Source organism: Otolemur garnettii, unplaced genomic scaffold (genome assembly GCF_000181295.1).
Source record: "Otolemur garnettii isolate 467f Iridium unplaced genomic scaffold, OtoGar3 scaffold00009, whole genome shotgun sequence".
In the NCBI taxonomy this organism is placed as follows: domain Eukaryota; kingdom Metazoa; phylum Chordata; class Mammalia; order Primates; family Galagidae; genus Otolemur; species Otolemur garnettii.
The window spans coordinates 29,485,369-29,505,783 of record NW_003852404.1 but is presented as its reverse complement, the minus strand read 5'-3'; the positions used below and the strand labels follow the sequence as shown (position 1 = coordinate 29,505,783).

The 20,415-nt window shown below is 35.7% G+C and overlaps 1 protein-coding gene across 2 annotated transcripts in view; it reads right to left on the bottom strand.

The window, feature by feature from the left end:
• CADM2 (cell adhesion molecule 2) overlaps positions 1-20,415 on the bottom strand; it is a 1,018,247-nt gene that overhangs the window by 92,056 nt on the left and 905,776 nt on the right. For both annotated transcript variants that reach the window (XM_012801497.2, XM_003783925.3), the window contains one exon: positions 3,735-3,913. In XM_012801497.2, the coding sequence (XP_012656951.2) occupies positions 3,735-3,913 (179 nt within the window). The remainder of the gene's footprint in view (positions 1-3,734; positions 3,914-20,415) is intronic.

The window sequence follows — 20,415 nt, the reverse complement described above, 5'->3', positions numbered from 1 at the left end:
CAATAATAACAGTCTGATTTATTGTACATCTCTGTAACTTACACCTTGCTCCTTCCACCATTCTAGGATGTATGTCATTTATTTACAAATAATCCAGGAGTGATATGATCTATATTGAAAACTTCCCGGCCAGGGATGGGGCACACACCTATCATCCTAGCACTTTGGGAGGCTGAGGCAGGAAGGTCACTGAAGGCCAGGTGTTTGAGATAACTCTGGGAAACATGGTGAGACCCCATATCTACAAAAACATTAAAAAATTAGGCAGTGTGCTGGCGCATGCCTATAGTGCCATCTACTTGAGCCTAGAAGTCTGATGTTATCGTGAGCTATGACTTGGTCACTGCACTCCAGGCTAGGCGAAGACGGAGAGAGTTAGAACCTATCTTAAAAAAATATATCACAGACTTGTGGACTACATGAACACCCCACATCATGGCCTGACCATTTCCCTCTAGCTCTTCTATTTTGCGTAATAGGTGTTTGGTGCTTATGCTCCATATTAAGCTATAATCTTCTTGAGTGCTATTCATCTGTTCTCCTAAAGTGCCTTTGCACCCAGCTGATAAGTACTAAACATCTGTTTGTTGAATGAATACATTTTTCTGTTGATCTGAGTTCTCCAAATGGTAAGAACAGCAATGGATTAAAATATTTCAAAGCCTTTATGCCAATAGATGTAACCAGCCATTCTAAAGAAAGAAATAGCACGATAATGATAACAATAGCATCATTTCAACATTTTTATAATGAAGCCAACAGTAAAAAAACTATTGTGCTGCTCACAGGAATTAATTAATATAACTAGGGTTACTAATTTAACGTATTAATTTTTAGCAGATTAATTCCTCCAGAGTTGTTAATGAATAGTGCTTCTTTCTTTCCTAATGGAACCTCTACAGTGCAAATGTTTCAGAAGTAAAATGCTTTATCCTGCAGGTGTTTGTGTGCTGACTTTTATTAGTCCTCTCATTGCGGGTAAATTTTAGGCTGGCAGTTTAAAATTACCATCTATAGTCCTAATGCTGAAATTTTCAAAGGTGTAATTAGGAAGGGAAGGACCTCCAGTGTCCATAACACAAAACGTCAGTGCTTCTAATAATTAAATGTGATAACATTTAAATCATTTCCACTGACTCTAAAACAATAAAATCTATCAGGATAGCATCTAGATAGTAGATGATTCCACAGGAAAGAGCTCAGACCTCCATCAAGTTAAGAATCGATAGAATCCAGGCAAATGAGGTAGAGTCAAAGGCCCAGGTCTCAGCTCAGGAGAAGCCCTTCTGTACGGGAGCTATATTAAATTATCCCAGCTAATGTAAAATCAACCTGGATGTAAAAGATAAAAGGGTACAGTTCTCACAAATGATCACTTATCACTCCATTCTGAAATGCACGCTGCATTCATTATAGATCGAAATGCCACTCAAATTTCATCATTTAGTCGGGTTTTGAAACAGCCGAACCATTAACAGAAGAGAGTGGCTTTTTATATTTATACAACCAGTGACTAATGAAACATTACACCTAGAGTGCAAAGGGGGGAAAAGAACTTTATTTGGTAATGAACCCAATTGGAGCCCTTTTGAAAAACAGTGTAGTGTGGTTTCACTGTTTCATCGAGCCTCTCATTACTCGTGTCAATAATCCGAGGTAAACCACTGTTGAACTTCACAGCATTTATTGAGCAGCATGAATAGCATTAATCTACGGGGTGCTTTTGATGAATTGGAGTTCAAAAAGCAAAACCAAAAATGACTTCTTACAAAGTGCTTCAAGAAGTATTTATTAAAAATACGTCAACTGCCAACTACCTAAAGGTAGCTTGGCTATTTAGGAAACCACGCTGTTGGCTAGCTTGCAAACACGGGGAAAACATGAATTTTCTTCACTTGAATTACTTTAAAAAAAAAAAAACCAAATGATATACTTTCATCTAAGTATATTTTTTCTCTTTCACGTCCCTCTTAATTCTCGATAGTTTTATGTCATATTGCTTATGACAAGGTGTTACCTGCTACCTACCATGGCCTCAGATTCTCAGAAAAATATTAGGGAGGTGATAAAAGAACTTAGGAAATCAAGGATAGATCAGACAGATTATACTTTACCTACGTGACTGCATGACCTAAACTTCCAGGCACTATGAACCAAAATCTGCTCAGATCCTGCTCTAAGGATCTAACTTTTCATCTTGACTTTCCCAGTGGTGTTATAAACCTGGTGGTAGTAAGGCTGCCAGGGTTTGCCTACAGGGGGTTATCACATTCCATTCCAATTTATCAGTCTAATTTGATTAGGCTGATCTTTCCCAAAGTTGAATATTGCCTAATCCATGAGGTAATAGAAATTAAACTCTCAGCTCTTCAGTCTTTGGGATGTTTATGTGAATGGTCTAGTCATCATGAGCCTTTATTTGCCTACCAGCAAAGTGGAATTAAGAATTGAGAGATCTGATACACTAAAGCAATTTGACAAAAAGAAAACTGCAAATTGACTGACTATGTTACTTTTGGTTAAAGTATAGCCTGTCGAGTAACAAAATAAATATCTGGGAAGAATAAGCCTAATCAGATTATTTTTTTCCTAAAATTAAACATCTTTATAAAAAAATGAGACTTGACCCCCCCCAAACAATTCTTTTGGAAAAGTATAGAATTAATCCATGCTTCTGACAGCATTCTATAGCTGAATTCATGGAGAAAACAGCAAATCAACACGCTCCATTCAGGTTTTTAAGCTCCACTGGATTTCTTACGACATCCTGTTATCTACGGTATTCATATCTTATTATGGTGAGTACAATGCTAGTTTCAGGAAAGTTTTCCTTGCTGAAATACACGAGGAAATTGCTACATTTTCTAATGTGTCTTGTTCTTGGAGATTCACAATGCACCCTGGCATATATAAATAAACTCTGAGAAGTAGCACAATAAAGAAACATGTCTAATTTTATTATTGCAGTTTATATCAATTTCACGAAAGGTCATCTCCATCTAACAAGATGTTAAAGCCACCTAACTATGTATGAACCCCCCACTGTGGCTATATTCACCATTGGTTATTATTATTTCTTTGTGTGACTTTGTTATATTTACTCAAATCATAAGACAAATACAGTAAAAAATTCTATAGAAATTTTAAATTATAATTCATAAGAAATTAATGCAGTTCAATATTCTATACCTTTGTTGATCTCAGAGACACACTATCATTCTTTCTGAAATGTGAACAATTATAAAGTAAGGCTTATAAAGGTAATACAATCAAAATTAGCTAAAGGGAAATATAATTTTAATGATTAATAATTTAAATCATGTCTTTGTAAAATTCAAAGAGAACCTTCAATATAGCTTACTGGTCATGATTAAAATTTAATAAAGACATTTATATAGAGAAAACTTTATACAAAAATAATTTTTATTTTATGTGTATTTAAGTGTATGTTGTAATTTTATTTTGTCAGTTTCGCACATAATTAATTTCAAATATTGGAGATACTTAGCCTTCTGAAAAGTTTTTCTGAAAGAAAAAAATCTGTTGTAATTTTATTTTGTTAGTTTCATACATAATTAATTTCAAACATTGGAGATACTTAGCCTTCTGAAAAGTTTTTCTGAAAGAAAAAACTCTCTTGAATTTTATTTATTATTTTGAAGATGCAGATACATTTAAACAGCTTTTCAGTTTATTCATCATTTTATATATAATGTTTTCAAAAAGGTACTCACCATGTACGATGAGCACATACTCTGCACTGCTTTGGCCAATGGTGTTCGTTGCTTCACATCGATATGTACCATTATCCGTTTTGTTCAGGAAAAGAATGTTTAGCTCCCTACCACTCACAACCATTCGGTCAGGGTCTGGTAATTCTCCACCATCCTTCGTCCACAAAACAGGTTCTGGCCTATTGGATTCAAGCATGCATATAGATAAGAAAAATAAGAAATGTTACGTATTTGAGAATTAAGGGAATCAAACAATTTATAAACATTTAACATTTAATTTCTGCATAACCAAGTGCTAACTTCATTAAGATACCAAACTACCATATACCCTCACTCAAAAGAGAGGTGTGGCAAATGTAATTTAATTCTATTCTAATTAACTAGGCAGATATGCATTAGGGAACTAATCTGTTGAGTCACTGTAGTAGTCATCAATGGTGCCCTCACCAGGTCCTGTGGCCTGGTCACACACATCTAACATGGGAGGACAGCCTTGGGCTATTGGAACAAGACTTCCACAGAGGTACCTGGAATTACGTCTTGGCACTCAAGGCCATCCCTGTGACCCAGCTCTACCTGAAACTACCTGAAATTTCCCCTTTTTACCTTGTTTGTTTTTCTCATTCTCTTAAAGTCTTTTCCTTAGAGTGCTCCTTTAATAAAACCTTGGAAAGAATACCCATCTCAAAACATGCTTTCATCAAAGAACATATAAATGGTATATAAGTTCTTCTTTTAAAATCTCTATGAAAAATTTCTTTGTTTGATACTAATAAATGATAAGAATGGTTTTAAATATCTATAACCACATGCTGGTAATACCAGTTATCTTAGGTGCTTTGCATATATTTTCTATAGTACTCAAAAGAACATTTTGATAAATATTATTTTTTTAATTTACTACATCTACAAATAGAGATCAGAGAAGACTCAGAACCTGGTCTGACTCCATAGCTGATGCTTTGCCCACTGCCTCCTGCTTTCTACCATGATGACTGCTTTGTTAGACTTCTACATAAAAATGTTCTAATTTAATCATGATTTGATCACACAGAATTATTTTTTGAAAAGCTTTATTAATTTGTTCCATTTGGTAGAATTGAATTTCTGTTCTATCATGAGCACAGCTAGAACTTAGGTCTCGTGAGTGATGTCTCTGGTCATGGCATCCTTTCTAAGAGAAAGACTATATATTTTTTGGATAAAATTTTGTAAAAGACAAAGTTACGAAAATTTAATAACAAAGAGTGAAAAAAAATCAGAAGAAGCAGATCGGCACTGTTGTCAAGGAATTTCCCACACTTGGAGAGGGTGATACTGTGAAAGAATAAGAAATATACATTTCTCTCTGCCTCCTGCTCTTCATGTAGAACTCCTGAAACCATTATCGGGAGGGGTTCCAGGAGAATTTTTTCCCCTAATATTTGGTCTTTGATCCCATTTCCTTACCCAGAACTCCTAGGACCTTTGCACATTTACGTGTTACTGCACATGCTAAGAAATGTGTCGTTAGATGATTTTGTCATTGCGTGAACATCACACGTATACTTAGACGAATCTGGGTGGCATAGCCTACTACACACCTCGGCTCTGTGTGGGCCATCATTGAACAAAATGTTGTTCTGTGGTGCATAACTGTGACTTTCTGAGTGATAAGAGTGTCTGACACAGGTTTTTTTTCCAAATGCATTTATTTTTTAAATGACATATATGTTGTATTTATCATGTAAAAATCTGATGTTTTAAGCTACACGTACATTGTAGAATGCTTATTTTTTTCAGACACACAGTTTTTAAACCCCTTGAAATTTTCAGAGTGATAGAAAAAAATTTGTTATGATGAGATGGTCCCATCAGACGTTCTAATGAGAAGCTCTTGGTGGGCATCAAGATGGAGGCACAGCAGGAAAAGGCATGGAAGCTCTGCACCTCTTCCTAAATATTTTATTCTATCTATCGCATCATCTGGCTCTTCCTCTGTATCTTTTATAATATCCTTTATAATAAATGAATAAACATATGTCAAATGCTTCTCTGTGTTCTGTGAGCCATCATAGCAAATTAATCAAACCCAAGGAGGGAGCCATGGGAACTCCTGTCTGCACTCAGAATTACAGGTGACAACCTACCACTTGTGAGTGGCATCTGAGATGGGGGTTAGTCTTGTGGGACTGAGTTCTCAATCTGTAGCATCTGACACTATTGCCAGAGTGTCAGAATTGAACTGAGAACACTCAAGCTGGTGTTCCATAGAGAACTGATTGTCGGTAGGGAAAGGTCCCCACATGCATTTTCATGACCAGAGATGAAGTGTTACAGTAAGTGTCTGAACAGAGAGAATAAGTGGTTTGAATTTTCTTATGTCTTCAGAGAGAGAAGTCAAACAGAGGAAAATTTTATCATAACTGTATCCATAAATTTTCTGAAAGAGTGTTCTATGATAGCAAATTAAGAAAGTAGGTAAAATAAATAATTAGAAAATAGATAAGAATTTGTATCATTCAATTATATAAACAAGTCGCCGTCTTAATAAAAGTCAAACCATTAATACTTAACTTGTTGCCTATATCCTCTATATCCTAACCTCTGTTTGTATTTATTAATTCTTATTTTAAACAGTTGGATAATTTAGTACCATGTATATCCTTAACATCCCTCAAGAGGCAAACAAACAACAACAACCAAAAGGTAAAATAAAACTATGGCTTGTAACATAGTTGAAATAGTAAAAGTTTTGTCCTTTTACAAAGTCATAGTGGGCCAATATTAGCATAATAGTTATATTAAAGATAATTTGAATTTTAGAGCATTCATCTCTATAATACTACTCAAGGGAAGTATTTTAGCATATTAAGAAGCACTGTTTCCTTGATGTACAATTTGGAATTTTTAAACACAGAGAGATATAATTATATGCACGGATCTATACACTTTCATGCACTCAACATTATCCTCCCAAATCAAAACCATCACGATTTTTCTCTACTTGAGTTCATAAGCATTGAATCTTAAAGCACATGACTCTGTAAATTCAGATATTTATTTTAAATTATTGGTAGAAAAATATAAAGATCTACATCAATTATTCAAATGGTCAGTTTGTATTTAAAAACATTTTCTCAAAAAAAAAAAAAAATCTCCCTCATAGAAAATAATGAAAAACACCTACACACTTGGTTCACAGGAGGATGTAATGGTGTAAGTCTCTGCTGACACAGAACGGAATCCTTCAAGGATTCTTCCTCCTACCCTGTGTGGTAATCTTCTAGGTGGCAAAAGAGCATCGTACGATGCAATTTTAATGAAACAGAGGTTAGAGTTTACGTGTAGATTAAAAATAGCCTTGCACATATTCCCAATTAGTATTTAAAATGTTCAAGGTTCTTAATATCAGCATAAAAATATTAAGTGGTTTAGCAAGACTTGATACAATTTGTGTTTCATCTTAATAAAGAGGGCCCTTAGGCTTTCTCTAATTGGAACACAGAAATGATGGAGTTTCTTGCTGCAAATGAATAACAATCTTCCCTGCTGTTCAAGCGTCCAAAAAGATCATTCTGAAGGTGGTTCCAGTCTACTCTTTTTCCAGTGTGTACTCCTGAAGAAACAGGACAGTGAAAACAGCATCGGGAGAGATGGTAACACTGTGAAGCTCAACAGTGAGAATATGAATATACTCAGTACCGAGTTCCCCGTTTAGTAGCAGAAATAATTACAAGTTCAAAATCTTTTATTTGCAAAATGCAATTTGATTTTGTTTCTGACAATCAAATGTATATCACTATAACGAGGTTTATTTTTCCATACACCTAAGGACATTTTTGCGACAGTTATCTCCTACAGCAACAGAAAACAAAAAAGAAAATAAAAAGAGAAACCAGTGGGCTCAGTGGCTCACACATGTAATCCTAGCACTTAGAAGGATTGTTTGCCTGACCTCACGGGTTAGAGACAAGTCTGAGGCACACTGAGACCTCGTCTCTAAAAAGAGCTGGGTGTTGTGGCAGGCACCTGTGGTCCCAGCTATTCAGGAGGCGGAGATAAGAGAATACCTTGAACCCAAGAGTTTGAAGTTGCTGTGAGCTATGACACCACAGCACTCTATTGAGGGCAACAAAGTGAGACTCTGTCTCAAAAAAAAAAAAAAAGAGAGAGAGAGAGAGAAACCAAATATTATTATGAATTTATTTTCATATAAGGCATTGGTGGAATTTTTTTAATCTTAACAGATTTTTAAAAAATTGTTAAATCAGTGCTTTGCTTTGTACTTACCTCATAAAAGATTCTGCATTTGTTTTGCAACTCCTATTTACAGAATATATGATATAAGCCCAATTACTGTCACTGAAACTCTTTTAGCTTATCTTTGGGGAATTTATTCTGTGAAGGTTTGTCATAGCAATAGTCCCTCTAATCTTTTCAATGTATATGGGATTATTTGCTCCTTAGGTATTGATGAGAAGGACTTCATCCTCTCTTTCCAACTTATACTTGAGAAGAACAAAGAATAGGCAGTTCAGTTATGGAAAGGTGAGACCTATAACAGAGGTCCCCTAGGAAAAGAACTTTCCTAGTATTCTTGCAAAAGTGAACAAGAATAAAACATCCCCCAAAATCTGAAACACTCTCCAATGTCTCTCTTTTTCCAAATGGTGGTATCTTCTTTGGATCCTACACTGTCTTTTCCTTCATAAGAATAGTGTTATGGGCTTGGTGTCCACTGTGCAGTGGTTAGGGCGCCGGCCACAGGAACCAGGGCTGGTGGGTTTGAACCCATCCAAGGCCTGCTAAACAAACAAGCAACAACAACAACAACAAAACAAAAAATATCCAGGCATTTTGGCGGGTACCTGTAGTCCCAGCTACTGGGGAGGCTGAGGCAAGACAATCATTTGAGCCCAAGAGTTTCAGGCTGCTGTGAGCTGTGACACTAATAACACTCTACCCAGGGTGACAAAGTGAGACTCTGTCTCCAAAAGAAAAAAAAAAAAAAAGAAAGCAAGGAAAAAAAAAAAGAAAAAGAAAAGAACAGCATTATGTTTGGCTCTAACACTAAAATTAATCCTATGAAAATCGAACGTGCTTTCCTAGAGGAAAGAAAAAGTTGCTGTAATGGCATTCAGGTAAACATCTTGTTTTGGCTTCAAGAGGAGGAAAACAAAATTTGGAAATATTCATGTCTTATACTTCCTCTAATTTAAGACAAAGCAGGAATGTATAGTTAAGGACTTTATGCCTTATGTACCATAACACCACATGAAGATGCCTCCTGGTTTTATTTTAGATTAGAAATCCCACAGGTAGGGTGGCACCTATGGCTCAAAAGGGTAGGGTGCTGGCCCCATATGCCAGAGGTGGTGGGTTCAAACCCAGCCCCAGCCAAAAAAAAAAAAGAAATCCCACAGGTAGGCAGTAGATGTGATTAGAGTCTTAATAAGAGGGAGATCATTTAAAACCCAATACTTCTTTATTTTCTGTGATATATTCACTGGAAAATGAAACAAGGGAGTATGAGTTACATGAAAACCTTGATTCTCTTTCTGCGTCAAGTGAAGATTTTTAAATCAAGAATTTGTACTGAAGAGTCTGTGCAAAAAAAAAAAAAAAAAAAAAACCCTCAGTGTTCATGTTATATTTTTAGAAAAATAGAGAAATAGAAATTAAATGTAAATTGATTGACAAATGGGTTTGAAATTGGAGTTCAGGTAGAAAATTCTAAGTTTATGGAGTTCAAGGATAAAGGATCCTGAGAGAAGTCTTGCCTAGGCATTTCCCCATTCAGTAGACTTAGACTGCATTTTTAAACAACAACATGCTAAATAATCAAGGAAGAAAAAGAAGACAGAGAGGATAAAGATTAGAAGCTGGGGTTGCTGGGTAGTTCTTTTTTTTTTTTTTTGAGACAGAGCCTCAAGCTGTCCCCCTGGGTAGAGTGCCGTGGCATCACAGCTCACAGCAACCTCCAACTCCTGGGCTCAAGCGAGTCTCCTGCCTCCGCCTCCCAAGTAGCTGGGACCATAGGTGCCCACCACACGCCCAGCTATTTTTTGGTTGCAGCCGTCATTGTTGTTTGGCGGGCCCGGGCTGGATTCAAATCCGCCACCTTAGGTGTATGTGGCTGGTGCCTCAGCCGCTTGAGCCACAGGCACCGAGCCGGTAGTTCTTTTAAGTGTGTAACATACATACAAAGTAAGCTCAAGAGGTACTGTTAAAATAGAGGTAGTCTTAAAATCGTGAAACTGATTCTAAATAATAATTTTAATGACTTATCAGATGCTAAGGATGCAGCTGTTACCCCATTGAAATACGAAATAATTACTCATGAGGATATTTATTATATTGATTGTTTCAAATTTTAAAAATATACAGAATGTTCTTTGTTACTGAGGGCCAAATGAGATGTTTCTGAACACAGGCTACACATGGCATTCTCCATACATGCAAAGTCATAGATATTGTTCTAGGCCCTTGGATTGTATGTCAAGCTGTTGTTTTATTCTCAGATTTGATTGTTGTGCAACTTAATTTAATAAAATTTGCTTTTCTTTTATTCTTTACATTGATTTCATACTTTTTATGAGCATAATTCTTAAAACATAAATAAATTTTGGTATTAGCTAACTTAATCAGACTTATCCTCTGAGTCCATGCCATAGCAACAATCCCTCTAAATTTCACAATGTCTATGGGATCATTCCCTCCATTAGGCGTATTTTAAGACATAATCAATGAAACATTGATATGCATGCTGGTCTTTATAGATGTATGCACAAGGAAACCTAAAACTTCAGAAACATTTATAGCAGAGTTGCCTTCAGTGAGTCTCGACAGGTTTAATTAACAGAAAATGTTCTACACATACCCTTCCCTCTTAAGACAGACAAAAGATCCATAAACTTTTCTTGTTAAGTAAAATGCGTCTATATTTTCCTGACTAGATACTTGATACATTTATGTAACTGTAAGAGAATTATCTACACATAAATCTATGCAAATTTTTGAAACAGTGATTAGGAAGGGTAAAGGGAAAATAAAACATCTACATTATAAAAATATAATATTATATTTTGGTAATTTATATAAGAAATATGTCATCAGCCGTAATAGTCAGCAGGGAATGGTAGATAGCATAAATGAGTTCTAAGCCATCATAAAGCTTCACCACTATATTAGGCATCATGACAGGCTTCATGAAATGCATGGCCCCTGATTATTATTTTTAACTGCAGGAGGATTTTGAGCAGCAGAAATAGAAAACACCAATTCAATAGGAGTCAGAGCCTGGGTGGGATGCTTGCCCTCCTGAGGCCACAGAGTTGAATAGATGAATTTAAATCTGGTGAATGTCAGGAAAAGAGAATAGGGTTAGTAAGTAAACTTTCTACGGGCTAAAAATAACAACTAATTAAGAAAAGATACAGTTACGAGCAATTAATATGATAACTGAGTTGGGAATAAAAAAGCAAAGCCAAGATGGAAGCTGTGTGTAAAGGAACAGGAGGGAGAAAATGATCCTAAGTAGCTTCATCCAAGACAAAGTGATAGGACATGAACCTGAACGTGAAAAAGCATTATTTTAGTATTAGGCCAGAATAGTGACTGCATTATTAATATGGAAGAAAAATGTAATGATTTGTGGTAGGGAATATTCTGGTTACAGAGAGAAGCTGACAGAAAGCAAAGATGTACAAAAGTTTACGGCGCATGTCTGGGGAAAGATGAACATTTAAAATAAGTAATAGAGAATCATCAATGCTGCCTAAAAAATATCAGACATTTTTAAAATTTTTATTTATTTACTTATTTTGAGGCAGAGTCTTCCTTTGTTGCCCTCAGTAGAGTGCCATGGCATCATATGTCACAACAACCTCAAACTCTTTGGCTCAAGAGATTTTCTTGCCTCAGCCTCCCAAATAGCTAGGACTACAGGTGCCCACCACAATACCTAGGTATTTTTTTTTTTTTTTGAGACAGTTTCACTCTGTCAACCTTGGTAGAGTGCTGAGGCATCATAGCTCACAGCAACCTCAAACTCATGGGCTTAAGCAATTCTCTTCCTCAACCTCCCAAGTAGCTGGGACTACTACAACACCCCGCTATTTTTACAGACAGGATCTTGCTCTTGGTCAGGCAGGTCGGAATCGACCCACCTTGGCCTCCCAAAGTTCTAGAATTACAGATGTGAGACACAGCACCCAGGGCAGACATTCTGAGAAGGCAAATAATTTTCTCATGACTTTGAGAAGGGAGTATTCCTGATCAGAATTTCCTTTAAGAATATTAATGTGAAATACATGGGGAAAAATCTAATCAAGAGATCACATATACAGTTTTGAAAACAGACAACAAGGTCCTACATGAATTTGGAATAATAATTCAGGAAAACAGATAAAAGATAATAAAAGAGTGTTAGGAAAGAAAACACTGCTTTTCTGGAGTGGAGTGAATAGAGTTAAGGAAGAGAAAGGAAGAACCCCCTGCATAGTCTCCAATTTGTGTAATAGGAATTGTCTAAGTCCTAACAAAATATCTAAAAAATCAAACTGACAAAAAAAAAAAAAAAAGAAAGAAAGAAAGAAAAATTGAAATATAGGGAATTTCCCTGAAAGGGACATTTTGAATTTAAATGCTAAAAGAGAACCAATAAATACATATCAATCCAGCAATAAGGAAATGATAAATTAGAAATCAGGCAGAGGGCAAGACTAGAATTGTCTTTGGAGAGATTGGAGCCAAGTATGTGTCCAAGCTCGAGAAAGAAAACAAAAGGGCAGTTTGCTAAATATCTTCAAAAGAGAATAAAGTCATAGGAACAAGAAATGATCTCTTTCAACAATAACCTCCCTCGATGTTTGCCTTTATAACCCGTCCACCCCCTTAACTTCTCAGCTTCCCAAGTCCTCTTGTCCAATACTTATTCTGCTAACTCCACCTTAGAGATACTCACACACCAAACAATGTCATCATTTGTAACTTCACCACATTAAACGTCTCATTTTTTTGTAATTATAACCTCTTAACTTTTCAGCTTACTGTTCTCTTCTATAGCATCAAAATGTCCAATCCTGATCCAGGAGCTCATAGGTCTTGTTATTCTTTAATCTCCATTCCCACTGCGCCTTACTTCTCTCTTTAACCAGTTTTATAATCCAATTGATATTTCTTTTTCCTTTTCCCTATTTGGTAGTCTTAGCAGGTTAATTCCAGCTCTATTCAGCTCAACTGTTTCACCTGCTCTGCACCCGTAGCAGATCATCAAAGCAAGCTAAATAAACACAAAAAGGAGGTAAATTATATTGATTTTATTAAATACTGTCCTTAAAGTCATCACGCAAGTATGCCCATGAAGGTCAATGACAAAGGCAGTTTTAAAGTCAAAGTAAATTTCATTACTATGTCTTGAAGTATTTAATGTTTTCTTTAACTTTTTCTTGCTTTCCAAGTTGTGAGAATATGCCTCATGAATGTTATTAAGAATCTATAATTAGATGTGTATCTATCTACCTCCCAGAAGTCTTTAACATCATATTCTAAATAGGTTTTCCTGCAAACATTCGTATATTGATATCACTGGTACATTTTTTACTTTGCCTCTATTCTAACAATTCAAATATTTAGTATTAAAATAACAGTGTAAATGAAGAAGCATGAAGACATCCCTCCGAGGAAGGAAATTCTTCAACAACTCCTCTTCCACCTATATATTTTCTATTGTTTTTTTAGGCTATCACAGTTACTTATATTGATCAACTTAATAAGTATGCCTTGGTGTCTTTGTATGTGTGAGAGAGAAAGAACGAGATGGTTTCTTCGTATCTTCTTATTGGCCTTGTGGGTTGTGTCTTCATAATTATCACGTGTTGGCCTTTGCTCGGCATAGATATGGCATTTCCCATATCTGCAAAATTGCTTCTAAGAAAAACAATGATATTTTTTTTTCTATTTTTACTTTGAGAATTCAAGTGACTTTTAAAATAAAAGTCTCCACAATAAATGTTTCTAATCGAACATTGCCATCAGTATTCTGATAGGATTGAAGACATTTTAATGCAGTGATAAATGAAGTAAGTTGAAGTGGAAAATTCAAGCCTACTAATTCCCCCAAATTGTAAATTAGAGCTCTGATTCCAAGTTTATCTACCCGTGTAAACTTCTAAAATTAACCACGGTGCTAGTATAGTGTCAAGTAGAAGAAGTTCATTATATCAAAGGCTAAATTGTTAGATTTACATAGGAAAATAATATCAGTGTTAACCTCACCTTTAGGTTTAAAACCTAGATAGCAAATAAAAAATGGACTTTTGTTATCCTGGTTAATTTTACCATATACTACTTGATTTTGATTTTCTAAGGCACTTCTTGCCTCGAGTTTAGAAGGTTGTAGTTGAAACAGGAAATAAGCTATGTAAGAGGTAAAGTGCTCTTTAGAAGACTCGAAAATAATGGCATTTTATAGAGTGTCTGTAAAGGCCTGGAGCGCTTTTTGCTGCTAAGGTAGTGTTCACTGATGATTATTTTAACAGTTTTGAAAAACAAAGCAGTCATACTACAAGCAGTATAATTTCAGCCAATTTACAACACAACAAATAAAAGATAATCCCTAGAAAAAGATGAGATTGCTATGATCCTCAAGGAGTGACAGGTTTTTGAATAGAAGGAAAAATATTCAAGATTGTGACAAATGCTTGAGCTAATCTCTCAAGGACTTTCTGCCAAAGCAAAATAATTATCTACGTCTAATCTATACTTAACATTTCCTTTCTTCAGTAAACATAGAATACTAATTCCCGGTTCAAAGATCAAAAAAAATCTTGACTAAGCATTCATTCCCTCATCCAAGCAGTAATTCCCTGTGTGTGGACATTAAGCATAAAATGTCTATGCCATCTTTAACAATGATCATTCTTAAAACGCTTTTTCAACTTATTTGAAACTTATTAGCTCCTATAATTCTCTTTTAATGGAAGTAGACTTTGGGAAATGTTCCTATTTTTTAAAAAATCCAGAACTGTGAGTTCTGATGTCTCAGAATCTTCCATTTTATCATTCTGTGTACATTATAAGAACAATTTGATACCATATAAAATGTATCTACAAACATCTTACCTAATCAGAAACCTGAAAAACATTTACTTCAAGGACATTTTGCAATGATGGGGTCCTGCTTTCCCTATAAGAGCTGCTTTATAACCCACAGCTCTTTATAGAATGTGGGTTATACATACATATAAAGGATAGAATGTATATAAAAGATCATCATTAAGCTAATAATGTCTAATATTTATGTTAAATGCTGTGTTATAGAACTGCTTGTGGTCCATAATTTTTTCTTTTCTAATATTGAATCCAATGATTTGGGGAAAGCAATAGTAAAGCACATATCATTTACTGGGTAGTTGGACAATTAAATTCTCCATATAAATAAAATCTAATGTCAACTGGAATTTAAAAGTTAAAATTGTAAGGTATATTATCATTTGGATAAAATCTTTTTCAATAGATCAAACTTTCATGCCTTAGCAATCAGAACATTCTTAGTGGCACTTGATTTTGTTTTCTAGAACTAGGATCTCTTCACTTTGAGCATACTTTTATTCAAATATTGTTTTAGGAGAAATGAAGTTATAAAGATTTAACATTTTTTTTCCTTTAATTCACTCATATACAGGTTTTGTTTTATTTTGTTTTTGAGACAGAGTCTCACTATGTCACCCTTGGTAGAGTGCTGTGGCATCACAGCTCACAGCAAACTCAAATTCTTGGGCTCAAGTGCTTCTCTTGCCTCAGTCTCCCAAGTAGCTGGGACTACAGGCACCTGCCACAGGCCTGGCTATTTCCATATACAGCTTTGTAATAGATGGTGTGTTTAATGCAACATTTGTCAAACCTTTTAAGGTATAGCCTCCAATTAAAAAAAAAAAAAAACCCATCTGACAACTTTATACGACATATAAACACATGTACACAAGAAATAAAGACTTGATCTCTCAGATATTCTGTGACACTTTCCTCTTCTTTTTTCTTTGTTGTCCTTTTCCATTTTATTATTTGTTATTTTATTTTTAACTTTAAAAATGACTTATATAAATTGATTGCATGTCTCATTTCTAAGCAGCAACTTACAATTTGAAAACTCCCGGCTGGTGCTCCCTGGGGACGGTGTCCCGTCCCACAGGTGCTCCCGCCCCTCTCCCACAGCGCTCCTGCATTTCCACCTCTACTCCTTTTTCATCCCATCACCATCTTCATCCCTGCACTTGCAGTTTTGAGTGGTGGTGCTTCAGCCCATCATTCCTCACATTTTAATGATGTCTCTTGGTCTCGAGTGCTGCTATATTCTCCTGCCTTTGGAAAATGTTATGATTTCGTTTTCTTTCTCTCTCCCTTGAAACATTCCGGTTACTTTTAGTACTAGGAATTTGTAAGAGTTGGGCCTGAATGTCTCTGTCAATCACTGATTCTTCTCATTCAAAGTAGAGCCTTTTGTAAACGTTCACACTTTCTACAATTTGGGGCATTGCTTACACTTACATTTTTTTTAACTTTGAAGTTTAGAGACCTCTTTGGCTTACTAAGGGATAAAACTTTTTCAAGTTTCACCAGTGCAAATCTTTACCATGATTCTGAACACATTTTATTGTTCGCATTTTATTTCCTCCATATGTTTATGCAGAAAGGATAGTCAAAATATTGTATAGCTGGTATAATAGGCAGAGAACAATCCATTTCTAAGGAAGGGTATTATAGGGAAAATTGTAAGGAGAAAAAGCAAATATTGGCATGTGTTGGTCAATGGACTAAGATTTTGTAATAAATAATTAATTCTAGTATTTCATTTTCTTTAAATGTTGAGTGATTGTTTTTCCCTATAATCTTCCTAAAAGTACCACATTGATGACTTGTTATGATGTAAACACACCTGCAATGTTTAGAGATCTTTAGGTCAAGAAGTAAATGCTTAAATCTCATAAATAATATATTTTTTAAAACCACAGGTTTTAAACCTATGAGCCAAAAAAGTGCACATCTGAACATTTAGTCAATGCATGTGACAGCATTTTTCCACAATAGAGTCTTAAATATATTGAGACATTTTTGTTTAGGGTTGCCCACTGAATATTCACATAATCCCTCAAAATAATTGGCTTTTTGTTGCAAGAAAACTGCTTACCTGGGTATGTTCAGGAAGTATAATTCCTCTATGGATCTATAATCATGGTTCTGTAAGCTCTTTGGGGAGTTTCACAAGACATTGGAACATTTAATTGAAAGTGATTGAGTGCCCAAATCACCACAGATGCCTATGCCCGCCTGAATAACAGCAGTGGAGATTACCGCGAGTCAGCGTCTTGTTTCAAAAACAAAACCAAATATATTCAGTCTCATTTCCAAGATAACCACTTGTGTGTTTCCAGAGAGTCAATGTGTGATTAAATTTTGAAGCCATAATATGGAAGCAAAAGACCAGATGGGCTTCAGAAAAGAAACTCCCATGGAAAAAACAGCACATGGATATATCTTTTAATTGTGAAACCTTAGCAATAATTTACCAATATTATAGCTTTGGAAATACTTTAGAAAAAATTGACTGTATCACCTGTAACTTTTTTTTTTTTTTTTTTTTTGAGACAGAGCCTCAAGCTGTCCCTCTGGGCAGAGTGCCGTGGCATTACAGCTCACAGCAACCTCCAACTCCTGGGCTCAAGCAAGTCTCCTGCCTCCGCCTCCTAAGTAGCTGGGACCACAGGCGCCCGCCACAACGCCCGGCTATTTTTTGGTTGCAGCCGTCATTGTTGTTTGGCGTGTCCGGGCTGGGGATTCGAACCCTCCACCTTAGGTGTACGTGGCTGGCGCCTTAGCCGGCTGAGCTATAGGCGCCGAGCCCTCACCTGTAACTTTTAATTAACCTATTGAGACAATTGGCTTCTCTCTAGGCATCATAACACAAAGTAAAAAAACAGTAATAATAATCTAAATGCCCTCTAACTCTTATTATCCAAGGACTGCTGAGGTAAAACGTATCTATATAAAAAGGAGACGGGCACTATCTTTCCCTTTACTAGTGCCATGTATCACTAATAATTTTGGTGGTATATTAAATATAACATTATCATGGGTGGTGCCTATGGCTCAAAGGAATAGAGCGCCAGCACCATATGCTGGAAGTGGTGGGGTCAAACCCAGCCCAAGACAAAAACTGCAAAATAAATAAATAAATAAATAAAATTAAAAAAAAAAAAATATATATATATATAGCATTATCATTTTAAAAAAGGAAAAAGAAATACTTGGTGGGATTAAGTGACTTCCTTGGGATCATGGATAGTCACAAATTTATAATACAAATCTGGGCCCACATTCTTTTCTAGTGCACCACAAAAATTTTTGTGCCCCAAACTGTGACAGCTTAGTCATTCTATCTGAACATAAACACAGATCTTGATAATTTATTAGATGTCTTTCTATTTAGCAGGAGAGAGCTAAACTGTTATAGAATAACATCTGTTTTGTAGTAGGTCAAATCATTTGACATTGCTGCCATCATAGATCAATATTGTTATTTTAAAATCCACATTAAAGAACATTTCATTCTGGATGATAATTTGCTTTCTTTAACTCTTGTTTTGTTATTTTCTCTGACTATAATTTAATTTTACGATAATTAGTAAATAACCTGTAATTTATAAGGAGATACATGTTAGACTGAGAAAATTGACTTAATATAAGACTGTTTGCCTTATTTTTGTCTGTTTAAAAAAAATGTATATTATTCTGATAAGAAAATACATTCATATGTACATATCGGATTTCTTTAGTTCTTTGTTTCCAAAATGGATGTATAATTGTTCTATTAAAATATCTCACTAGTTTCTATATGGTATGTGGCCTGCCTTCCTAAAGATTGTGATCTTTCTTTTTGTACAGAGGAGAGATGCTACGTGCTGTCCGATTAGACACACTACATTTATGGGAAGAACAAAAGAAAAATCGTGGTTAAAAAAATAAAATCATCAAGTACAACACAAACATTGCCCTTAATACATAGAAAAAAGTATCACTATTTATGATTAATTTCTTTTATAGAATAAATGTCAACTATGCATTTATTACACTGAAAATGTCCCATTTCTTTTTTGAAGTGAATATAGAAAGCATTAAACATTTGATTAAAATATATGATGATTCATTAGTTACAGCATGTGGGGGCAACTTCACACCATTTAAGGTCATGACTTTAACGTAATAGAAAGGTTTCTTATTGTTTTTTTTTTTTTTTCCCTTCCAGTTTTATAAATGGAGAATGCTGCCACTTGAAAGCTGTCTGGGAATTCAGCCAAAGAAAGAAGAGGGCTGCAAAAACTCGGGGGACTTGAAAGAAAAGTGGCTGGCATTAGCTCGGTCCTTACTTTAAACTAGAATTAAAACAATAGACAGACATGTACAGTAATCTCTCTTTTAAGGAAAGAATAGAATGCTTCTACAGTAATGTCAAGTGGAACCACTTGGTCCAGGCCCAAGTTATGCAGCTGTTCCACAGGAAAATGGCAAAAGGCTTCAGTCCAACTAGGCAAATAAGGCATGATTGCTCATAAATAGTCACTGGGGCCCTCATATTTTGAATAAGGAAAACAATATTAGCATACAGAGGGAAGGTTAGAAACAGGAGTCTCAGTGCAAGTATCCTGCTATCATGTTGTGAATCACTCAAGTGAGTTGTGTCTACTTCCAACATACCGAATTACCATGAATAACCCATTCTTCAGGAAATTATAGGTTGGTCAAAAACTTTTCAAGAAATAACAAAGGTTTGGTCATAGATTGAGATATTACTTAATTCAAGAACAGGATGGAGAACAATCATGCAGCCGTTACTCCTTTCTGTCTCTACCTGTCCCTGACAGGTGGATTAGGTAAGTGGTAAAGATAATAATAAGGAAGTGTTGAGGGAGCCGGTCAAAAGCTGACCATAGTGCTGCATCTCAGTGGTGCTAACGTGAAACAGAGAATCAGCGCAAAGGCTGCAAAGTAATAGAGAGGAAGTTGGATTGTGTTTACCAGATTAAAATGGGTAATTCTAACAGGCCCACTTGGTATACTCACACTTCATTTTTACTCCGATTCTTTTGATCCTATCTTAAAATACAGAAGTCTTCTGATTATGTTTCTTGAAATTATGTTTTATTTTAAAACTTGTCTTTGACATAGTTTTTCTTATCCTTCTTCCACTTTGCATGATGCATTTTCTGAAATGATCTACCTCTAAGTGATGCTCTTCCCTTCCCTACCGCATCCTAACTCCCGATTAATCCATTTCAACTTAGTGTCTGTTCCTTTTGCTCTCATGAGGCTTTTCTTTAGTATCTTAGTATCGGTAAGATTTCATCCAATGATATATTTTCAGCCTCCCCTTGTTTTTTTTTTTTTTTTTTTGCAGCTGGAGCTGGGTTTGAACCCACCACCTCTGGTATATGGGGCCAGCATCCTACTCCTTGAGCCACAGGCGCTGCCCCAGCCTCCCCTTCTTTTTTGTCCCTTCTGCCTCATCTGGCACTGCTAGAGATAGGATACAAACTAGAGAGTCTGAAAGTTAGACTGTCTTTTTCTTTTCTTTTTTTTTGTAGCTTAGGTCAGGGCCGGGGCTTGAACCCGCCCCCTAGGTATATGGGGCTGGCGCCCTACT